Raw genomic sequence first — 24,420 nt, 5'->3', positions numbered from 1 at the left:
CCAGTGCACACACTTGGTTTTCTGAATCAACAATCGACGCTACCTAAATAGCAAGCCAAGCTTATTTCACATGCATTTGCATTACAGTCCTGCCATGTCTTGTTTGTCTTTTTACTCCATGTGTGCCTGCAGCTATGAAGTGCAAAATGCAATCAGAGTTTACAAAGAACAAAGAAGGTGGCAACTCCAAAGGAGTCAAGACAGAAGAACAGAAGTGCCCAGGAACAACCTGGGTATCACTCTAATAACAAAACATTTTATACACCGTGTAGCATTGTGTAATCCTGACTGACTACAACAAAGCCCTTCTGTGAAGTTCAGTGGGTGTCGGACTGGGCCTGTACATCATAAACAGTAACGCCCAAGAACAACCGTTATTAACATTCTATTTAGTAGCACAAATTTTCATCTTCCTTTTCTTCAGAAGTGGGAGATATCCAATTCACGGGTATATTTTCAAGACATACCTGTGGGTAGAAAGTGGCTTTAGTGCTGGATGAGCTACTTGAAGAGGCTCCAGTAACATGGTTTCTGTCATATAAGGGGGCACCACTGCTTCCTCCCATGAGACTCATGGAGCTAATCATGGACTTTCCACAAGAGATGCCTGCAGTGAGACAGGAAAACAAGGTTAGGTAAACTACAATTTTATCTACCAATGCAAAACAGAAGATAAATCCACAGCTTGGCAAACCCGCTGTCACTTTGGAAACAGTGTTTTATTTAAAAACTTCAGGATTACAAGGAACAACATATTCTGTAAAGAAAATATCTCACTCCCAGACCACCTATTATCTCACTGCAGCACTTAATTCCTCACAAGCTGCTCTTACACTCTGCTGAGAAAGGAATCTCCAGAACAGCTTATCCAAACTTTCACCCAAATCGTTAACTAAGAAATTTTCCAATTAAACAAACACAGGCATTTGCAAAAAAAAAATTATACATTGACCAAGAAAAACAAGCTAGAGAGCTCCAATGTTTTCATTTCCATCCAAAGAAATTCAATTGCAAGTACGTGAAGAACAGCAAAAAATAATTATTTTTATTGAAGAAAATCACTGCTTAAACTGAAAATCAGCATAAGCAAAAGGAAGGAAACCTGGGTGACAGGAAAAGGGAAGACAACATTCTCCAATCTGTTTTACTCCAATATACACTTAAATCAGATAATACATTTTCAGCTTCTTCCTGTCAGATTATTCAGTGCTAATGGGAGAGTTTAGTTTGGGAAGTTTACAGAATTTTTTCAGATGCAGGAAATATTTATTACAAGCAGAGTGACTATTTATGATCATTATTCATGAATATTTATCTTTTTTTGGAAATGCCATGGTATTAGGAACCAATGTCTTTTCTTGAGAATTAACATCAATGGTAATATTTTCAGCTGTTGTAACTTGTCACAGCAATATGGATTAGAAAAAAACTAACAAATATAAATGAGAATCAAAATGACAGCTTAGTTTAGCACCTGTAGAGGTACAGATGTAAACCACTAATACTTGCTTTAATTGAAAAAGCTCCAATTTAAAACACCCTGCAAAGATTCCACCTGGAATGATTTCATCCTCAAATTTTATTTCCCACAACAAAAACTTTTTGACAACCATAAAAACATAATTTAAGCAGGAACAGCTGACCACAGTCATTAAAGTGCGAGAAAGGCTAAACCTAAGTTGTATCTGGCTATCTTCAAAGCCATGGCTAGAAGAAAAAAAACAATTAGCACATCTCAAAAACTTGTTAAATATGAAGAAGTGCCACATCTTTTCATTTGTCTTTATCATCTATCTGATTTTCAGCTGACATGAAAAGCAGACTCCAAGTACTCCGAAGTATGGATTTCTTGTATTCTGACCCTGTCTGGCAGATTTACAGGCAAACGTTTACTTTCCAGCTTCCTGAACAATATGAAGAGATATTCTTTCTTCTCAGAGCTTTGTAGTTAAGGATTTGCTATTTCCTCTATGAAAAGTATATTTTACACTTGGAAAATAATTTGAGGTACATCATTTAAGTGTTTACTTTGATGTCTATATGAGGTTTACTGGGTTCTTTATCTATTAGCTGAATATCCTGAGCTTTATGTACACTTCAAGTCCTCCTTCCATCTCAGCATCATAGATGCAGATACTGCTCCAAATGGATGCTTTGAGTCCTTTGTGAGGTAGAGAAGCTTTGCTGTTTTACAGATGAAGGTTGAATAAATACTTTGTCCAAAAGCAAATAGGAAAGCTGTCTCAGAGATGGGCTAAACCAAAGGGGATGTTTTCATTATGCTTCAGGCAATGAACAGTCAGACTACAAAACCACACACAGACTGCTTGTGTTCTTCCACATTTGCTGTTGTAACTTTGGGGAGGCAGGTTTATCCCCTGCTTTTTTGTATTATAGTAAACTAAGCTGCTTCACTTCTTTCCTCTGCTGCTTTCCACTGTGTAATGACTTATCCATCCCAAGCAGACAGGACAAAACTGTGTAAAGACCTTCGATGGACAGGATAGAAACAAGGACATCTGAGTACAAGACACAAAGAACAACTCAACAGAGTTCTCACTAGAACGCTGAATGGCACAGGTATTCTTAGTTTCCAAAATTGCATGTGGTTCACTATGCTTCATAGTGTTTTGCAGGCCTCAGGTAAGAAATACCATGCAAAACCCAGGCTTTATTACATACACCAGAATGAACTATTTAAAGAGGATGTTTTCACTGGCAAAATACTGTAGATTTTCTATCAAAAAGATAGATACCTGCACAGATGTAGACTAGCACGAAAACTGAATTTGAAAATCTAGCAAGATGCCTAATGAAATGTGTCTAATAATTTTTGCATATCTGATCCAAATGACAGATTTATACCAAAACCACTGAGCAGATCAACACCACCTCATTTCTGCTCTTTGAAAACTCCTCATCTAGCACTCTTAATAACCTGTAAAACTCCAAATCCAGACAATGTAATGGTACTGATTAGATGCAAGGTCCTTTCCATCCTTACCAGTAAAAGTGCCATGTTGAGAACTCCCTGGAGCAATAAAATTAAGAGGGACATGAGGGGTGCCACTGACATATTCATGTGGAAAAGGACTATTGGGCCCAGCATAGCGCTGACACACCACTCGCTGGCAAACAAAGTACATTCCTCCCATGACAAAAAGTGACAGTATTATACCAATGACAGGACCGATGGCACTACTGTGTGGTTGTGACTCATCTGAGGCTGGCTTTGTTTTTTCTGGAAAGACAGGAGGAAAAAAAAAAAAAGGAGGTCATTAAACATGGGGTAATATATACATTGCTGTCCTGGAGCTCATGCAGTAAATCAGTCAGCTTACAGTCATTCACACAGTGTCTTTGAAAGTACCTGCATCAAACTCAGGCCATCTATAACTCCATATATTCTGATTCAACACACAAGACTTCATGCCTCCTCTTCCTCTCCAGGTACATAAGGCAGTATTAGCAAGGTACTCACCTTTCTGTCTAGCAGTTCATCTCATAACAGGATTACTTATCATCCTGATATAACAGCCTAGAAAGTTTTGTTTTCTTCCCCCGACAAAGTCTACGGTTTAAGGATATAGGATACTTATAAACATGAAGTTCTTAATCAGAGAGGAATCTGCTCTCTCAAAAGCCATCTGGGCTAGCAATAACATTAAAAAATTAAAAGATTTTACCAGTGGGGAAGCTACCATATGTATTAAGCAGTAGATGTCTTCCTAGCTAATATAGGCCTTAAAATAGAATACTTTTCCTTCCTAAAATATGCTTTCTAAAAAAAAAAACCCTTACAAAATGGAAGGAAAACACGATCCAGAATATCTCAAATACTTTCTACTTCTTATTTATTTTTCCCCTGTATAGCCCACTGCTGCAGTATTTGAGATGAGCTACATATCAGATCTCCCCTCTGATTATGAGTAACACATTCGAAATTCTTGCCAAATAAACCTGTCACCTCTGTTTTTCGCATATGTGACATTCTTCAGTGAAAATTATTTTTCCACGTGATTCACACATTTATAATTTTATTGTTTTACATACACAAATATATATATTCATACAGTGAAAAAATAAAAATAAACTTGGCCAAAGCCTATCAACTCTGCATGTTCAGATCAAACTATAGACCCCTTCCTTCCTTAATGAAGTTGAAAGAAGTGAAATGGTTCATGTAAGATTCAAGCTTCACTTCATAAAATTTCTTTCCAGTGGTTCTGGTTCATTCCCTTCAGTGGAAGGGAATGAGAAACAATTGACATTTGAGAAGGAAGATAACAGAAATACAGAGATATACCAATAAACTCTTAACAGCTCAGCATCAAGAACTAATTTCTGACTTAAAGTCTTTATCTACTTTTCACACTTACTAGTGCATGACAGCTTTTATGTCAGCTAAGGCCCTAACTTTCACATAGTCAGATTAGTTCAGATATGATATGAAGAAAAAGCAAAGCCAAAATTAAAACATGTTCCCAAATTAGCTAATTTAAAACACACAATTCTCATTTTGGTTAAACCTAGCTTCTTCTGAATGCAAGATCCTTATCTAGAAAGTAGCAATCATTTTTATTCCCTACTTGAGTTCTTTCCCTCAGTTAAGCAAGAAACCACAGAATGCTCTGTTCCATAAAGAGACTCCAGAGGAGATGGTCTTATGTCTACATAAAGACACATTTAAATCAGTTAAGACCTAATTGCAGGACTGGACCCAAAGTGCAAACAGGAAACAGCTGCATTAACTTGGCAGCACAAAATTTTGCCAAGTGCAGAAAGAAAATAAACTTAAAAAAAAGGAAGAGGTGGCTTTACATTATCCAGGGAATTGGGGGAATTGGGTGAGAGCTAAATGGAAGAAGTGGGAGAAGCATGAGAAGCATGTTCAGTTTGAAATTTTCGACAGGAGAGCTCAACAGATTTTGTCGCTATTCTTTTAGCCTTTTCACCATTTGGGCACCTTTCACCACTCTTGCTCATGAAATACACTTTTCCTTGCTGTACCTACTGCAAGGGTGGAAGGAAGAAACATGGTTACCCTGACCAGACCTGGTGCCCTCTGCTCTCATCCCAGCAGTAACACAGCTTCTGACAACTGGTGCTTCAAAACCTGACAAGACTCTGAGACATTAAAAACGTCGCAATTGGCCAAGGTACTATAGGCAACATTATTAAGCAAAGTGCTTAATACAAACACAAACACAACGTATTTGTTAAGAATGAATTACCGACAGATAGCACATCTATGTTCCAACTATTTTGCTAAACCACTCCTGAGCTACTAAATGCTCCCTTTTTCTGCCCCATTGCCTGAAACCTTCATGCACTAGTCACCCTGATGGTGCAAAAAGAGAGAAATTGCAAGCAGAGCACAAGTGAGTGAATTTTACTGTCCACTTTGCACTGCAAAATAACAGACCCCGCTAAGGACTAATATAGCAACTGCCATCAGCGTATCTGTAACTTGCATATACCTACTGCCATGAGAATTCAAAGTAACATTTTGCCCAGAAAAATCAAGGTCTCTCCTTATGTTCTTTTCCTACTTGCACTTTAAGAGACCAGCTTGTGGTGTCTTGTGGACACTTGCTCATTGCATGCTGGTTCCTCCACATAATTAGCCTCCAGCTTGACCCTGTAATTGCAGTGGACAGGGCTGCACATTTTTAAAAGCTACCCCAAGCTTAGCAGTAGCTCTGTAAGCTCCAAGGTACTGAGCATAATAGAATCAGGTCCACCCGGCCATAGATCTGAAGGCCCATCTAAACAAGGCAGTGCTGTATGCCATATAGCATTTTAGAACTAGCTTGAAGTAACATTGGAATTTCAGTTCATCTTCACTACTGCTGTTCCTGCATTACCCAGAACAATAGCATTACAGACTTGCTATTCCATGCTGCAAGCTCACACTCTTTTGCCACACAGGCCAATGGAAGAACATGACTCTATTTAGCAGTCAAATACAACTGTGAGAGTATTTGGTCAAGATTTACTGGGCTTTCCCGAAAGAATATTACTATGCAAAGACTGGGGCTCTGCATGGGGATATAGGACATTATGCCTGAACACACTACTTGAATCTCAAGGAAAGACATCTCACCACACATAAGCTCATCAGAACCGTCAATGCAATCTGGAAAGGAGTCACACTGTTGCTTCAGAAGGATGCACTGGCCGCTTGCACATCGGAACTGATTGGGTAGACAAATCGCTGCACAGAAGGAAAAAAAAGAGTTAAGTACTACTTGCATGGAGCATTTGAGCATCTTAAGAAAACCAAGTGAGACATGAAGCCACAGTGCATTTTATATTATCACCAGGTAGGCACCAGAACACCTGCTTTGCTGCTGCGGGTAAAATGCAAGTCTACATTTCTCTGATTCTTCCTTCCAACATCCTACTCAGTGGGGCTAAAATAAAATACCGATCCCAGTAACTCCCCATCCTATATTCAGAAGCATCTGTTTCAGCAAAAAGGACTAATTACTTTTGGAATCTCCATCAAATCAAAGCATATTAAATGATCAGTAAAGAGACTGTCTTACGAGAGCTAGTAATCAGCAGTTCTGGAAGGTTCACACTATAGATTATTCAATGCAAAAAGAAGAAAGATTCTTTTCTTCTGGAGGAGAAGATCCACATTCATGTTTTGGATCACAGCATTGGTGGTGTGAAATGATCCTCCTGAACAGCCATACTTACTTTGCTATGATCCAGTTTGCAGAGCAGTTCTCATGTAAGAGAACTAAATTATCTATGGAGAAAAAAACTTAGCAAGAAGCTCCAAATGCATCAGCCCCTGATTTGGACTGTTATGCCCCCAGTAAGTTGCATGCAGCTCCACAAGGTCCTACTGTGCATACAAAACACACACATGTTGACAGAAGGCTCTAAAAGCATCTAAAGCTCCCATGATACCAGTTAGGTTCTTGCACTATGAGAAGTACTAAGTTCTGCGTGCACTTTCCTATTTGCCAATGACTGTCAGCCCTCTATTTATTTTTGCACCTGTCTGTTGCTCCTTTGTCTTCCATCAAGACTTCTGTCTTAATGTCCTTTTCCCTTCTTATGTGCTGTACCTTCTGTTGTTGTCCTGCCTTGTTGGACTCCCTGTTTCTTCTTAATTCAGGAATGGACTACTTGGAGCACTGAACCAGTGTTGTATAGGACATGAAGTTTCTTCAGTGGCATGGTAATCCAGTTGCAATATCAAGAAACTGTTAACCTTGTGACTTCCACTGGATATGAGAGGACCAGCTAGCAGTGCCACAATAAATTCAAGAAGATGAAAGCCACAGTCTTGAAGATGTGGGACGAGAACCACGAACATATCCAAGGACATTTCTTTGGCCACTATCAGTCATAGTCTGCAACCCCCGTACCAATGCTTCAGAATCAACTCTCCAAAATCATGCCTTGGAAAAACAGGGGACAGGAGAAGCAGCTTGGATAGAATCAAGGCATTGAACTCAGACCTATAGAAAGGCAGTGAATATCACTGCTCTGACCAGAAGGCAATTCCTCTGATGCATGAGGTATAGTAGAAAAGTTCTGTTAAGCCTAGTTAACCTCACCACCTTAATAAACCTCATATAAAGAACTATATGCCACCTTCCGTTCCACAAACACAGTAGGTTATAGGCTGATGCACGTTAAGGAATAAGAAAGGCCTATCAGTTTTATTTTTCTTAGGAATGCACTCAGGCCTTGGCCTGTAAAAATTCCTGACGACTACAGAGGTCATGTTTTCCACATCTCTGTCATTGTTTACCCCCAGCTGGTAGCTGAGCACCACGCAGCTGCTTGCTCACTCCTCCCCAGCACCCTCCCTCCAGTGGGGTGGGGAGGACAATTGGAAGAAAAAGGTAAAACTCGTGGGTTGGGATAAGGACAGTTTACTGGGACAGCAAAGGAAGAGGAAAATAACAACAACAGTACTTATAACAGAATATACAAAATGGGTGACAACACTCTGTACACTCAGACCATCCCAGAGCCGGTCTTGGAGCCACGTTGCCCCTCCCCAACTAGCCCCCTTTTATGCTGAGCATGATGTCGTATGGTATGGAATATCTCTTTGGCTAGTTTGGGTGAGCTGTCCTGGCTGTGTCCCCTGCCAGCTTCTTGTGAAAATTAACTCTATCCCAGCTGAAACCTGGACAATTTCCTTCAGCCTCTGGACACTATAGCCCTTCTAGGGAAGTCAGACAGCATCCTGGACAAAAGTCTAGTCTTGGGTGGCCCAAGTACTTGCAGAGGACTAGGCATACAGCCACTGAGCATTCAAACACTGAAGAAATGTATCTTCAACTATTCTAGGTCAGGTAGTAAGGTTCATCTGTGCCCTCAAAGGGGCTGTGCGGGGTAAGAAGGGTGCCTACAGTTCATGTGGTGCCAGGAACATTGGCATTAAGCTTGTTTAGCAGTGTCCACCATTTCACAGGGAGATGACCAAATGCACATTCCACTTTGATTTTCTGTGGGTAATGGCACCATTACATAGCATATGGGCTCCATGGTGGACAAAGCAGAGCTTCCTGATGAAGCAGTAGAGGTAGTAAGTACCACCTCCCACAAGAAAGACAGAAACTTGGACATGGCTGATCCTCTTCTTGTTTGCAAAGACATTGCAAATCCATAAAATTTCTCACTGAAATGACCATAAAAATCTACCCTGCTGGCCCAGTGACAATGGTTAGTCAACTGCACGGGTAGAGTCAAGGGTCCTGAGGCTTCACAGGACAAGAGCCATGCTACTGAATAGGCTCCTAAAATTTTGTACAGCAATAAGAAGCCACAGTGCCAGCTCACAGTCAAGTATCTGTTTCAGCTATGCCTTGATACTAGACAGAGAATATGTAAGTTTTCCCATCAACCAAAGGATGATGCAAACACACCCATCCGTGCTTCTCTCTTGGATCCAGATCCTACAGCTGACAGCATACAAAGCAGCTGCAGCAGCAAGAGTTCCTTGGATGTCATTCCACAGATTTCTCATAGAAAGGCACATCCAGAATTATAAGTGTTAGCTTTGTAAGAGTGAACTCTCAGAACAGCTAATTCAGCCACAGGATTAAGTCCATCTCTTTGTCCCTGTGGCACCTTGCAGTGACCACTATCTGAAGGTGAAGTGGACACCATGGAAAAAGTGCAAGCCAAAATGGTAATTATGCAGAAAAAAAAAATCACGTGGCAAGTTCTGCCAATTTCTTTCCTGTTTTCATTCTGAATATGGATAAAAGATACTATTCCCACCCTCTACCATATCTATAGTTACATGGTCAGCAACTTATGTAGCTACAGAGAAGTTTAATTTGAGCAACAGAAAGAGGGAAAGAAAAACAGAATCAGTGGATAGCTTGCTTAGGCTGATGGTCAAAGCTGTTTTCCCTCATTTGAAACTAAAAATCACATATATATATGTCAAGAACAGTTAGAATCTCAAATGGATGCTTATGTTAGAACCATGAGTTCAGGAAAATTAATCTTACTATCACAATCCGCTTCATCAGATTTATCTTGGCAGTCAATTTCTCCATTACACCGCAAGTGTGCATCGATACACTGTCCTTTCTCACACTGGAACTGGGATGCAGAGCATATGGGGCAGCTATCTTCATCACTCTGGTCATCACACTCTGGAAATCCATCACACCGCCATGCCATTGGGATACAGTCAATCTCTCCAGTTGCACAAGTAAACTGGTCTGGGGAACAAGTTGGAGGTTCTGGAGAAAGACAAAACAAATCACATATGTATACTCAATTTTAGCCCTTACAACAGAGCAAAAATGTGATGGACTTTTTTCAAGAAAAACACACTTATACTTGAACTGAAGTTCTTCTGTGACAATAGTAAGATTCCAGCAAAGAGGAAAACATGATTTTGCATAGGGAATGAAATTTTGCCAACTTCATAACAAAACCTGGGTGCATGCTGATTGAAGAAGCTTGCTCTAGCACGTGAGCATTGAACTAAGGACAGGAACTACAAATACTACAAGTTACTTTGGCTCCAACAGCCACCTTTTGGAAGACACTGTCATACACCTAAATTCAAATGAATGCTCGGTTTCTGAATGCAAACCACATTCTACATAATTCTCATCCCTGCAATTATATTAGCCTGTAACAATTCTTCATAATAAAACCTGGCACATTGGGTTAATTGGCAATGAATACACCTAAAACATATAACATCTGTTTCTATGATATCTGTTTTTCTATTTTTCAAGTGGTTTCTCCACAAACAAATTTCCGAGTCAGATATGAATTGAAAAATATGAATGGATAAAAAAAATCTGTAAGGGCATGTTAAACGTTAAGCTAAGTCCTCCTGCTGCAAAGTCTCTGGGGTGCAGGTTGGTGGACATTCAGAGGAGGACTGTAAGCCTGCCCTGATCTTACATTCTTTCACTGCGGTCAAAGACAGAACGTTGGACCTTGGGCACAGCCATTTTTATGTTTGTTTGACCTAAGAAATCTGGGACTTCCTTCAAATTTGACTCTTCATGGACCCCAAGATCCTGGCATCAATCCATTCCACATCCATACTCTTGCTCAAGTTGCAATCACACACTGATAACATTAAGCAGCAGCTACAACCTCATCTAGAGGTGCAACAATTATGCTCTAATAAGGCATTCATTGTTGCTTTCTTCAGAATATCAAAAGACAAAGACAATCCAGATCAAGAATCTATTGCAAAAAATGCTCCTAATTCTTATACATAGCAAATTAGCACATGATTTTTCACCATTAGTATCAATGAAAGAAACAGTCAATATGTAAGTCCTTTCAGTTGTTATCAGCAGCAGTTAGCTATGTTCAAAATGAGGGAGCCGTCTCAAAATGCTTCAGCAAACGGATACATTTCCACTGATTTCAAAAGTTGCTGGGTCAAATCCCTGTGATGTAAATAAATCAGTCAACAGAGGCAGTCACTAGTCCCCCACAGCTGCTGTTGCCAGCTAATGCTCTAAGCAGATGCTTTACCGCTTAGATTAACAGAGTACCACATCATGCCCTGACTATGACAAAACATTGAGCAAGCTGGAGCTGTGCTCTGACACTGGAAACCCAATGAGCTTTTATTAACATTCAGGCTCAGGAATGGACTTCACAAAGAACCCAGCATAAGGAAAGCTTCTCAATTGTAACCAATGACAAGACTTTTGTATGAGTATTTTTCTCCTGAGGGTGGTGTTACAGATCTTAGAGCTATGTAATTACATGCAAACCATTTTTAAAGTGCTGTCCTTCCTTCATTAGGGAGAAATGTTCAAGAATGAGACTCAAGTATAACCAAGAGCTTGAAAAATAAAATGCAAATAAATATCTAAAATGTTTTTAATTTTGGAAAATTTTATGATTTTTAAGTTTCTGGTTTATGATTATTTGGGGTAGCAATATGAGAATTACAAATGTAGCCAGTGACCTGACAGCTGTAGGTAAGATAAAGATGCACATTAAGACAGTTCTTGAATTAAATTTTTATATGAGTGTACTGTTTAGATACTTCAACAGACAGGTTACTACTTCTGCATGTAGAGCCACATTTACTGTTGCATTACGGTTGTACGTGGCAGGCACAAGCTTGCATTTAAAAACTTGTCAAGGGCATCCATAAGGGTACATGGACAAATATTGTCCAGCCAAAATGGCTATTAATCTATTTTGAAATACAGGCTATTGGCTGTTACTACAGCAGACAAGATAGGTTAAAAAATTGTTGCAGGCTTAGTGAAAGATTAGAATAAATAAACCAGACACTGAAATGGAAGCCTCTTAATTTTTAGATTTATAGCGGAAGATAAGAGAGGAGTGGGATGTAAGAATCTCTTGTCGGCCATATTGTACAACAACAGTACAGCAAGAAATATAAGTAGATTGATTCCCCCCCCACACCTCCTCCACAGATGTAACCACCACTACTCTAAAACCACATAGCGTGTTGTGGTCATGGAAAACAAAACAGTTTATAATAGAAATTACTGTCCCATGGGAGGTCAGAGTTCAGCCAGAAAATGAAATCCACAGCAAAATGAATATATAAAAAGAAGTCAAGAGGACCAACAGAGCCAAATGATTTAAGATATGATGTCTCCCAAAAGGAAACAATGTGGATTTTTGTTTGTTTTTAATCCCTTCTGAAATTGTTAACATAACAATTTTTCAAAAATCCTGGGACTGTGAAAGGTAAGTCTAAAGGAAAAGTCTATCATGTGGAAAGAGGAGAGCTATCTTAATTAAAAAGGACTGCAATGGAGCTTTTGTCCTACATTGCATAACTAGACAGTACAGTGTTTCATGTTATGAGACCAAATTCATTTGAAAGACTGGAGCATCACACTGTGGGACTCACATGCACAATTTCTGCTGCTAAGACATCATGGGTTGATGCAACATCGTCTTATAAGCATTTGCTTAAAGCACAAAACTGTCACATCATACAATTATAAAAATCTCACTAGAAGATGCAAGTACTTTAAGGTCAAAAGAACATTCTGCTCACAATGAAAAGTCACATATGTCCAAAAACTGAAGCAGAAAATAGCTGGTAGAAGATACAAAGGTCAGTTTAACACATGATGCAACACACCATGTATAGGAAAACACTGTATGTAAATCCACATTTTGGTTGAAATGCAACTTCAATGCCCGTCTTTTTTGATGTAAACTGCTTAGCAGTACTGTTAAACATAACTTACCTCCACATGTTAAGAGATTCTGTAGAAGCACAAGGTGCTCGGGGCATGAACATCTTGGAGTCCCATCCCCTTTGGCAATGCAGATGTGTGAACACCCACCATTGTCACGGGAGCATGGATGCACAGCTGAAGAAACAGACAGAAAAGAGTATTAGACAGCATAAAAGAAATCATTATTACTCCTAGCTAGGGTAAACTCACAAAATCACTCACAAAACACTTCTGTGTGAGTAACCAAGATTTCACAACAAATTAATAGGAAGATAAATGCAGGATTTTTCAGTTCAGTGCTCGAAAACTCATTTACTACTTCATGAGGACTACGTTTCTCCCAGTCACAGTGATATGGAGACCTTTGAAGGACTTCTAAAAGGAATTTGGGAGCTCAGGTGAAGAGGACTGAGAAGGAAGATTTGAGAAGTTCACATCTACAGTGTACTAGACATCCCACCTTCATTTCTAGGGTAGCCAGGCATCAAGAATTAACATATGTCACTGCAGAATAACAGCCCCAAAATCCTCAGGAATTCTCCTTTAAGCTTAAAGAGCTCTTTTCAGCTGCAAAAAGTGATTCCTTCCAGTGTGACTTAGAAGAAACAGTACTCGTGCCATAAAAAATAAACCTTGTTAAAAAACACATGGGATATAAAGTAATCTTTTTTTAACAGTGCTGAGAATTAAAGAAAAAAATCTTTCTGCATCATTCAGTATTACCTTTGAAATACACTAAAGAATATGAGAAATGGCACAGAAGAAGAAACACTGAGTACTGTGAAGGAAAAAATAACATCTGGATGAGGATTAGCATGTAGAATCTACTACAGTTTAAATACTTACACTACCTTATTTGTAACAGCTTACCCACATAGGCAAGTTTGAAAATACTTTCAGCTATCACAGAAACTAATGTACATAGCACAGAGGGTTGCAGAGTAGAATAATTTCTCCTGAAAATTAAAGCATTATACACAAATGTACCCTCCCTATACAAGCAACAAGCACAGGCAACAAAGTTGAAAGAGGCCACTGTCACTAGCCCTCTGTTTCCCACATCTTGATTGTGCTTTTATATTCTCTTTTATATTCCTGTTAAGCAGGAGAGGCTGTAGGTTGTCACTTTGAGGAGTGACTACTTTAAGAGGTTTCTGCGCTCTCCCTCAGACCATAGGAACTTGGACCACCAGTCCAGAAAAAGAAGGTCCTGCATGCGTGGCCCCTTTCAGAAGGGAGCACCTAAAATGGCTCCACCTCTGATGGGATAGAAATTCCACATCAACAATAATTCATTGTAGGAGCTTCCTGCCCATTCTCCCTCCTTCACTGCAGGCTTTTACATCATCAGTTGTGCTGAGTCAAACCAGTCATGCTTTACACAGGGGTCTGAAACCCCTGGAGAAAAGGCAAGTGCAATCCTTTTCTTTTTTAAAAAAGTTTTTTCCATGTCTTATTACTTGATTGAACTTAAAAAATTAACCACCATAATTATAAATAGCTTTTAGAGTGAATTCAGTATCATGTGAGCTTGTACGAAGCAGGTAACTAAGTGCCGTGAAATCACATATTCTAGCTGTGCAGAAATACTCCTCTGGACAAGAATGAGGAACTTCTAGGATCCTGACTGGCCAAGTTGAAAGCGCTCCATGGCTTACTTGAAGCCCACTGGGCAATACTATTAGAATATTCAACTGGATGAGGTTTTTGAGAGACAGTGGTAAAGAGTGAGAGACATCAGATATTGAAATAAACTCACAGAATTCCTCCATATCAAGTTCTTCCACAGCATGAATGCCTGTTAGGTGAGCAATTCGGCCTTGAATTCTAGTCCTTTTGTACCCGTTCATTTTCTCCACTCTCTCAATCATCTGCTGCTGACGATCAATCCAATACAAGTGATTCCCCAGCACAGTGAGATCCATTGGCTGAAGGATGTTGGAGTCCTCCAGGGTCACGCGATTAGCACCTGAGATCAACAAAAATCTAGTTTTACACCAGTCAAATTTTAACTCATTTCTTTAAAAAAACCCCAAACCCTAAACCAACCAAAACCAATCCAAACCAAAACAAACCCTGAAAACAGTTAGCTGTAAGGTCATTGGCATCATTTGTCTATGCAGACCAAGGCTCTGCTTGCCCAGCCTCACCTCGGGTAAATGCAACCAGTTATATGTCATGAGGGCAAGCAGATACAATATGAAACAGAGCTCATGCTTGCATACACTGGCTGGTCAGTCAGCCATGATCAGCCTCATGTTGACATGCTCTGTTACATGTAATTGTGTGCAGTCCCTAAAAGCCTGTGTCACTGATACAGACTCAGCTCTTGGGCCAAAATTTTTACAATATATTCACGCATTGAGCAGTACCCTTTGTTGGAATCTATGAGCAAGAGTGAAACACAACCAATTAGCTTCACTGCCATTACTCAAATAAAACACATTCATCATGCGAAGCAAGAGGCAAGTACACAAACCCTGTCATATGCTATGTCACAACCACAGAGATATGATTACAAAAGAAACACTCATATTATAACAGCCACACTTCTTTCTTTACCTTCTCTTTTTTCTTCAGCAGCCAAGCAGAAAACCCAAACTCTAAGTAACTCAGTATGCTCTTAAACAGGAACACTATCAAATGCTCAGGTTTGCTGCTCTACAGAAATGTGTAAAAATCCGCTCTCAGCCAATGTGCAAAAATCAGATTAAGTAAAAATACATTTATGACTACCTTTAACTTTTAATTGCTTGCAGTCTTATACTGTGTGCTGCCCTACATATAGTGGCATTTAATTGTTGCTTCCGTTATGCTTGTCTAGGGTGAACAAGACATTCCAAATTATTCTGTTAATTCACAGAAACCATTCTGAGGCTGTGTTTGCCTATATATCCTGGATATATTTTATTTTACATATGAGGAATCAGAACAAAATCATAACTTCTGCTCTCGTATTTAATTTTGGAATAAAGATCTTATGTCTGCTTGCATTTAAAAAATAAAAGTTTTGAATTTCTACACAAAATGAGATTATAGCATCTGGATACTTAGTAAAATGCTATGAGCACTGGATTCAACTATTTTGCTGCATAAATTCTGTAGAGCTCAGCCAAGCATAAGAATGTAACATTTATTTCAATTACAGATTCTATTAGTTTTGCACACAAAATTACTGCCTGCAGTGACTCTTGCTTGACTGTCATGACAAACAGCATGCATTCAAATCAAATTTAGTTGTAGAGAGATCAAAAATTCTTGGACTTGCAATTGGGGTTTTAGTTCTTTAGCCCTGAATTTCTTTTGTTTCCAAACCAATGAGGAAGACATCTTTGTTTCATTCACTTTTCAGAAGAAACGTGCATGAACTGTATGTTACAATACAGTCCTGGTTGTAATCTGATGTGTCTGTTATCATACACACTTTCAAAGTACCACCGGATTTTACTTGACCTTATTGGCATTACAGAGACGTGGTGGGATAGTTCCTCTGACTGGAGTGTTGGGATGGAAGGGTACAGGCTCTTTAGTAAGGACAGGCAGGGCAGATGAGGAGGGGGCGTCACCCTCTACATCAATGACCAGCTGGAGTGCATGGAGCTCAACCTGGGGATGGACGACGAGCCGACCAAGAGCTTACGGGTCAGGATTAAAGGGAGCGCTGGGGCAGGGGACATCATAGCAGGGGTCTGCTACAGGCCACCTGACCAGGGAGACCAAGCAGATGAAGCCCTCTATAGGCAGATAGGAGCGGCCTCATGCTCACAAGCCCTGGTCCTTATGGGGGACTTCAACCACCCTGACATCTGTTGGAGGGACAATGCAGCTGAGCGCAAGCAATCCAGGAAGTTCCTGGAATGTGTCGATGACAACTTTCTCCTCCAAGTGACAGAGGAGCCCATGAGGAGAGGTGCCATGCTGGACCTTATTCTCACCAATAAGGAGGGCCTGGTAGGGGATGTCAAGCTCGAGGGCAGCCTTGGCTGCAGTGACCACGAAATGGAAGAGTTCAAGATCCTCAGGGCAGCGAGGAGGGCGTGCAGCAAGCTCACTACCCTGGACTTCAGGAGAGCAGACTTTGGCCTCTTCAGGGATCTGCTTGGTAGAATACCATGGGACAAAGCCCTGGAAGGAAGAGGGGCCCAAGACAGCTGGCTAGTATTCAAGCATCACCTCCTCCGAGCTCAGGAGCGATGCATCCCAACAAAGAGGAAGTCAAGCAAAAACACCAAGAGGCCCCCCCATGGTTGAACAAGGAGCTCCTGGGCAAAGTCAAACACAAAAAGGAAGCCTACAGAGGGTGGAAGCAAGGGCAGGTAGCCTGGGAGGAATACAGAGAAACTATCCGAGCAGCCAGGGAGCAGGTTAGGAAAGCCAAAGCCCTGATAGAAATCAGTCTGGCCAGGGCTGTTAAGGACAACAAGAAAAGCTTCTATAGGTATGCTAGTGATAAAAGGAGGATGAGGGAAAATGTGGGTCCCCTCCGGAATGAAACGGGTGACCTGGTTACCCAGGATACGGAGAAGGCTGAGGTACTCAATGACTTCTTTGCCTCAGTCTTCACTGGCAAGTGCTTGAGCCACACTGCACAGGTCACAGAAGGCAGGGACTGGGAGAATGCAGAACCGCCCACTGTAGGAGAAGATCAGGTTCGAGAATATCTAAGGAACCTGAAGGTGCACAAGTCCCTGGGACCTGATGAGATGCATCCGCGGGTCTTAAGGGAACTGGCGGATGAAGCGGTCAGGCCACTCTCCATCATATTTGAGAAGTCCTGGCAGTCCGGCGAAGTTCCCACCAACTGGAAGAGGGGAAACATAACCCCCATTTTTAAGAAGGGAAAAAGGGAAGACCCAGGGAACTACAGGCCGGTCAGTCTCACCTCCGTGCCTGGCAAGATCATGGAGCAGACCCTCCTGGAGGCTATGCTCAGGCACATGGAAAATAAGGAGGTGATTGGTGACAGCCAACACGGCTTCACTAAGGGCAAATTGTGCCTGACAACTTTGGTGGCCTTCTATGATGGGGTTACAGCGTTGGTGGATAAGGGAAGGGCAACTAACATCATCTACCTGGACTTGTGCAAGGCATTTGACACTGTCCCGCACGACATCCTTGTCTCTAAATTGGAGAGATATGGATTTGATGGATGGACCACTCAGTGGATAAAGAATTGGCTGGATGGTTGCACTCAAAAGAGTTGTGGTCAACGGCTCAATGTCCAAGTGGAGACCAGTGACGAGTGGCATTCTTCAGGGGTCGGTACTGGGACCGGCACTGCTTAACATCTTTGTCAGCGACATGGACAGTGGGATCGAGTGCACCCTCAGCAAGTTTGCTGAGAACACCAAGCTGTGTGGTGTGGTCGACACGCTGGAGGGAAGGGATGCCATCCAGAGGGACCTTGGCAGGCTGGAGAGGTGGGCCCGTGCGAACCCTGTGAAGTTCAACAAGGCCAAGTGCAAGGTCCTGCACGTGGGTCGGCGCAATCCCAAGCACGACTATAGGCTGGGCGAGGAATGGATTGAAAGCAGCCCTGAGGAGAAGGACTTGGGGGTGTTGATTGATGAGAAGCTCAACATGAGCCGGCAGTGTGCGCTTGCAGCCCAGAAAGCCAACCATGTCCTGGGCTGCATCAAAATAAATGTGACCAGCAGGTCGAGGGAGGTGATTCTGCCCCTCTACTCCGCTCTCGTGAGACCCCACCTGGAGTACTGCGTCCAGCTCTGGGGGCCCCAGTACAGGAGAGACATGGAGCTGTTGGAGCGAGTCCAGAGGAGGGCCACGAAGCTGATCGGAGGGCTGGAGCACCTCTCCTGTGAGGACAGGCTGAGAGAGTTGGGGTTGTTCAGCCTGGAGAAAAGAAGGCTCCGCGGAGATCTAATTGCGGCTTTCCAGTACCTGAAGGAGGCCTACAGGAAAGATGGTGAGGGACTGTTTATCAGGGAGTGTAGTGACAGGACAAGGGGTAATGGGTTCAAGCTGAAGGAGGGTCGATTTAGATTAGGTGTTAGAAAGAAATTCTTTACTGTTAGAGTGGCGAGGCACTGGAACAGGTTGCCCAGAGAGGTTGTGGAGGCCCCATCCCTGGAAGTGTTTAAGGCCAGGTTGGATGGGGCTTTGGGCAACGTGGTCTAGTGGAGGGTGTCCCTGCCCATGGCAGGGGGGTTGGAACTAGATGATCTTTGAGGTCCCTTCCAACCCAAACCATTCTATGATTCTACTCTTGTAAAGAGTAAAAGAACAGAATAGATTCACCTGCACTGTTTTCACTAAATGGGCTCTAAACCTGACCCTTAGTACTACTCTCTAGCAGTGCAGTTCCTGAGAATTTGTCTTCTGCTAAGCAGGTCTTAACATTTAGAAATACTAGGAAACATTTTGACAGAAGATTCTCAGTGAACAAAGCACAGGACGCTTTGTTTATTTGCCCTGCAACCTGCTGAGCACCCTTTGCTCCTATGAACTTCAGTGCCATTGGATTTTTGAAGACAACTGTCCTTTTGCCACACTAAGCCTCACATTTTGACCCAAAAGCACAATTTTTAGCTGCATTCAAGATACCACAAGAACAGGAAAGCCTAATTTCAACTCAATATAAAGAAAACTTCTGCCTTCATGATTTTTTAAATGCAAAAATGCTCTTTCTTTTAGAAATAAAATGCAAGCTGGTTTCCTGAAGGATAACCTGAAGGCATCCTGAAATCATGAATATATGAGGTGTCAGGTGATACTTGCAAGCTAGCAGTCCTGCTAGAATCCTAGCCTGCTTGAACAGCCTCCTAAATCCAGGCCTGAAGCAGGCTATATTTAATAGTTTTTGGGGGTGTACACAAGCATCATCTTTTTTCTCCCTCATCTGCAAAAAAATGACATTGGTGGTTTGGGAAGCTGCTGGAGATAGCACTGGATAAGGTGATTAATCTATACTACAATTACATTGGATTTGATCCTGAGTAAATGATAGTCCAAATTATTAATGAATAATAAAAAGAGAGGCAAAAGGCACCTATAGCACTGATCTGGGAATCAAACAGATGTATAGTCTTTTCAAGATGGAAATCAATAGTTAAATGCAAAGAATATTAAGCAGGAAGGACACACAATTCCTCTATTTAAAGTATAATTTAAAACAAAGCATGGTTTCACCACAGCAATTTTATAGCTTTTCCAGTCACTTCAACAATAATGTAAAACACTAATGGTGTGGCAGTCAAGTTATTTGAAATGGTTTATGAACGTCTAAAAAGCATCCACAACTCCAACTGAAAAATTCAAGAACCTCGTAAAGAAAACTGTTAGACAGCTTTATAGTTCCTTCATCCCCCTCTGAAAGTTAAGCATGGGACATCTGAGGCTATTCCATGATTTAACAGGATGCTGTTAATTAAGGTGTAGCGCAAGCTTCAGAAACCTCCATAACCATGTCATCTCAGCAAGCCTATGAGGGAATAAGGTCGTCTAGACCAGTCTAATTGGCATGAAGGATGCTATACACAATTTCAGTCCAATTTATTCAGCAGCCTCAGTTTACACTAAAACCCTTTTGCTAATATGTGCCCATTTTAAAGTGTTTTGGTCAGAAAATACTTTTTAGAGGAACTAATTCAAGCCAACATAACCTTGGTTGTCAATTTTTTCTGACGTTGTGATACAAGACTGCAAAGTATTTTAAAATAAAAATATGCTGTTAACTCATTTAAAAATCAACAGTTCAGTGAATCAAATTACAGTGTGCTCAGCTGGATCAAATACAACCATAGTTTTCTGGTTATGTGATACGTATCCTCTAGTTAATAAACATTGTTTTCTTTTAATCCTGTAGCTTACCCCTGCTTTTATCTTACGTATAGGGTTTGATTCTTTAGTTGTGACCCCATCAAATAAATATACACTAAAAGCTTTGGTTCAATATTAACCAGAGAATATTTAGTTTTCCCTGTAAAAAGATCCAAAGAATTGGATTAAAATATATATCCAGTATGCAAACATATGCTTACATGGAGTACTAATGTCACAAAAAGAATGAATGTGTACAAAGGAAGCTGCAATCACAGGATACAAGTACCTGCATGTGATGGCCTAGCTGCTGATTTATTAATTTATCAGTTTACCTAAGTCCTGTTGTCAGGTCTTATTCATTCAAGACTTAGATCTAAAACAATAAATAATAAACAGACTCTTCTGCGTTTTATGTTGTACTATGCAAGGGCACAGTCCATCTTCCAAGCTGTAACATGACAGGCAAGAACTGGCAACAGTGGGGATATAGAAGTTATTGGAGTCTGCATCCAAGAGGGAATGATGTGCTATACATACACACACTCTACTTCAAATGTTTAACTGCATACCACATACCTGACAAATCACAACTCTCAATGCGCTTCAGATCTGCATCCACCCAGAAAAGCTTTCCAAGTTTGTTGTCAATCACCAGTGCTACTGGTCGGATCAACCCAGTTGTAAAAAGCACTTCTCGCTCTGTGCCATCAAGGGCTGCACGCTCAATCTTGGGAGCTCGCTCTTGCATGTTGGTGAAGTACATGTACCTGAGAACAAAGACACCAGCCGCTTAACTCACAGCTTCAGAAAGGAGGCAACTCACCTTAGCACACAGGTTCTTTGTTGTAAATGGGAATGGTTTACACAGGGATGACTGGAGTGACTGTTGCTCCCAGCTGCAAATACCCAGATCTGTCAGCTGCAGAACGCCAAACATTTACTAACTGGCATATTGAGATAGCCTGAAATTAATAGCATTTGTCCTTGATACAACAGGCCATAAAATGCCTCAACACTCGGCACTGCTGTGCTGTCAGCACTGTTCCTGCAGCGGAGGTGGGGGTTATGAGAGACTAGCCCAAACTTTCTGCAACCGTCCTTAGGTAAAGCTGTCTCCATCTGTGAATCAAAGCCAGAAGCTCTTTCTGTCAAAAAACATTAACCATCATATCCTCTCCTTTTGGGTTGCCTTCCTTCTCATCAAGTAGAAGTTCCTACCAAACTTGACAGGAGCAAAGATAACAGAAGGAAGAACAACTGAGGATGGCATGTTTCTGATGTCTTACTTCTATGAATTGTTTATATCTGCCTAAACCAGTTCAGTTGCAAATGGAAGCAATCTCTGCCCTTCCCCTGCATAGGGAAAAAAGGGCTTGTGCACTGTGGTGGGTTGACCCTGGCTGGAGGCCAGGTGCCCACCAGAGCCGCTCTCTCACTCCCCTCATTCACTAGACAGGGGAGAAAAGGCATAACGAAATGCTTGTAGGTCGAGATAAGGACAGGGAGAGATCACTCACTAATTATTGTCACGAGCAAAACAGACCGAACTTAGAGAGGGAATTCATCTAATTTATTACCAAGCAAAACAGGGTAGAGGAATGAGAAAATAAAATCAACTCTTAAAACACCTCCCCCCACGCCTCCCATCTTTCTGGGCTTGACTTCACTCCCGGCTTCAACCTTCCCCCCCTCAGCGGCACAGGGGGATGGGGAATGGGGGTTACGGTCAGTTCATCTCACGGTGTTTCTGCCGCTTCTTCATCCTCAGGGGGAGGACTCCTCTCATCGTTTCCCTGCTCCAGCATGGAGTCCCTCTCACGGGGTGCAGACCCTCAGGAGCAAACTGCTCCAACGTGGGATCCCCCACGGGGTCACAAGTCCTGCCAGCAAACCTGCCCTGGCGTGGGCTCCCCTCTTCACGGGTCCACCGGTCTGGCCAGGAACTTGCTCCAGCATGGGCTTCCCACAGGGCCACAGCCTCCTTCAGGTGCCTCCACCTGCTCCGGCGTGGGGTCCTCCATGGGCTGCAGGTGGAATCTCTACACCCCCTCATCCTTCCTCCATGGGCTGCAGGGGGACAGCCTGCTTCACCATGGCCTTCACCACAGGCTGCAGGGGGATCTCTGCTCTGGCACCTGGAGCACCTCCTCCCCCTCCATCTGCACTGACCTTGGTGTCTGCAGAGTTTCTTACATCTTCTCACTCCTCTCTCCGGCTGCAAAAGCTCGCTCTCTCTAAGTCTTTTTCTTCTTCTTAAATATGTTATCACAGAGGCGCTGATTGGCTTGGCCTTGGCCAGCGGCGGGTCCATCTTGGAGCCGGCTGGCATTGGCTCTATCAGACACAGGGGGAGCTTCTAGCAGCTTCTCACAGAATCCACCCCTGTAGCCCCCCCCGTTACCAAAACCTTGCCACGCAAACCCAACACATTCCACCCCTCGCCTCTGTGAATCACATATTTAAGAATTATCATTAAAATATACGTTCAATACAAAAACTACACACATACTAATCACATCAACAAGGAAAAAGAGAAAAGAATTCCCCCCACCAAAATCAAAACAACACTATCACAACACCAAACAAGAGTGGACAATACACACAGAATCCACCTCTCGTCCCTTCACCACTATTTCACTCTCAAGCTAAGTTCAGTCAATGTTTTGCCCGTTACCTCCTCCAATTACTGTCCTTATCTCGATTTTTCTCATGCCCCACGTTGGGCGCCAAAAAAGACTGTGGTGGGTTGAGGTAGGCTTCCCATCCCATTTCCTCATGTCTTCTCCGTGGTCACGCAGATAAAACCACAGGATATCTCGTGGTGTGTATGCTCTATATCCCCTCTCTGGAGCAGAAAAACGCTTACTCCTAACAGCTGCAATACAGGTCTGTACAGGTGGGGAGTAAGATATATCCTCTTTGAGTTGCCGGACGTCCTGGGACAGTTTCTCCACAGCCGAGACAAGGGAGGAAGAAAGGCTCTCTTCATATTGCCGGAGTCAGCCAGCCACTTCGTCCACTGTGGGTGCCTCTTCACTTTTCCAGTCGATGACTGCCAGTGAGTTGGTGTATGATGATGGTGCACTTCGTACAAATTTTCGCCACATGGGTCGGGTACACTGGACTTCATCGGGGTCTGCGGGCAACTGTGTGTTGTCTGGATCATAATAAACCATCTCCCGCACAGCTAATTCCCTCAGATATTGGATACCTCTCTCCATGGTGGTCCACTTGCCTGGCCGACATACGACATCTTCGCTGAAAGGATACCTTTCCCTCACACTTGACAGGAGTCGCCTCCAGAGGCTGAGGGCCTGTGCCTTCTTCCCAATTGCCTTGTCAATGCCCCCTTCCCTAGACTAGGGACTTAGCTGCTTGGCCTCCCTGCCCTCCAGTTCCAGGCTACTGGCCCCGTCATCCCAGCAGCGGAGCAGCCAGGTAATAATGTGCTCCCCTGGAAGGCGGCTGAAATCTTTCCGCATATCTCACAGCTCACTCGGGGACAGGGATCAGGTGATCACTTCTGGTTCTGGCTCTTCTTCTTGTTCTCGTGATGGTCCCGGTTCATCATCATCTTTCACTAAGCGAACCGATTTCCTTGCGTATTTCTTTTTGTGTATAGGGGCGACTGATACTGGTATGGGTTGATCTTTTGGCTCGGCTACAGTGCCTGTTGCGGGGGTTTGGGTAGCTGCAGTGCCTGTTGCGGGAGCTTGGGTAGCTGCAGGGCCTGTTGTGGGAGCTTGGGCAGCTGCAGAGCCTGTGGGTCTGCTCTCTCCCTCTGGGTGGTGCTGTCTACTCTCAAGCAGTGTTTGATAGATTGTGGCCAGGGCCCAGCACAGCCCAGTAAGTTGTGTCTCCTTAGAATCCCCACAGCATTTTCCTTTCAAATATTCTACCATTTTATCAGGGTCTTGCAGTTGTTCGGGGG

The 24,420-nt window shown here is 42.4% G+C and overlaps 1 protein-coding gene across 5 annotated transcripts in view; it reads right to left on the bottom strand.

Moving 5' to 3' along the window:
• LRP5 (LDL receptor related protein 5) overlaps positions 1-24,420 on the bottom strand; it is a 254,917-nt gene that overhangs the window by 11,796 nt on the left and 218,701 nt on the right. For 4 of the 5 annotated variants that reach the window (XM_054826766.1, XM_054826770.1, XM_054826767.1 and 1 more), the window contains 7 exons: positions 21,066-21,256; positions 14,467-14,676; positions 12,717-12,842; positions 9,498-9,734; positions 6,107-6,217; positions 3,005-3,241; positions 468-607 (listed from right to left, as the gene is read on the bottom strand). In XM_054826766.1, the coding sequence (XP_054682741.1) occupies positions 468-607; positions 3,005-3,241; positions 6,107-6,217; positions 9,498-9,734; positions 12,717-12,842; positions 14,467-14,676; positions 21,066-21,256 (1,252 nt within the window). The remainder of the gene's footprint in view (positions 1-467; positions 608-3,004; positions 3,242-6,106; positions 6,218-9,497; positions 9,735-12,716; positions 12,843-14,466; positions 14,677-21,065; positions 21,257-24,420) is intronic. The other variant, XM_054826769.1, reaches the window with a different exon arrangement.

The sequence above is a fragment of the Grus americana genome, chromosome 5 (genome assembly GCF_028858705.1).
Source record: "Grus americana isolate bGruAme1 chromosome 5, bGruAme1.mat, whole genome shotgun sequence".
Classification (NCBI taxonomy): Eukaryota; Metazoa; Chordata; class Aves; order Gruiformes; family Gruidae; genus Grus; species Grus americana.
Note: the sequence above shows the minus strand (reverse complement) of the source record. Positions and strands in the feature narration are given on the sequence as shown.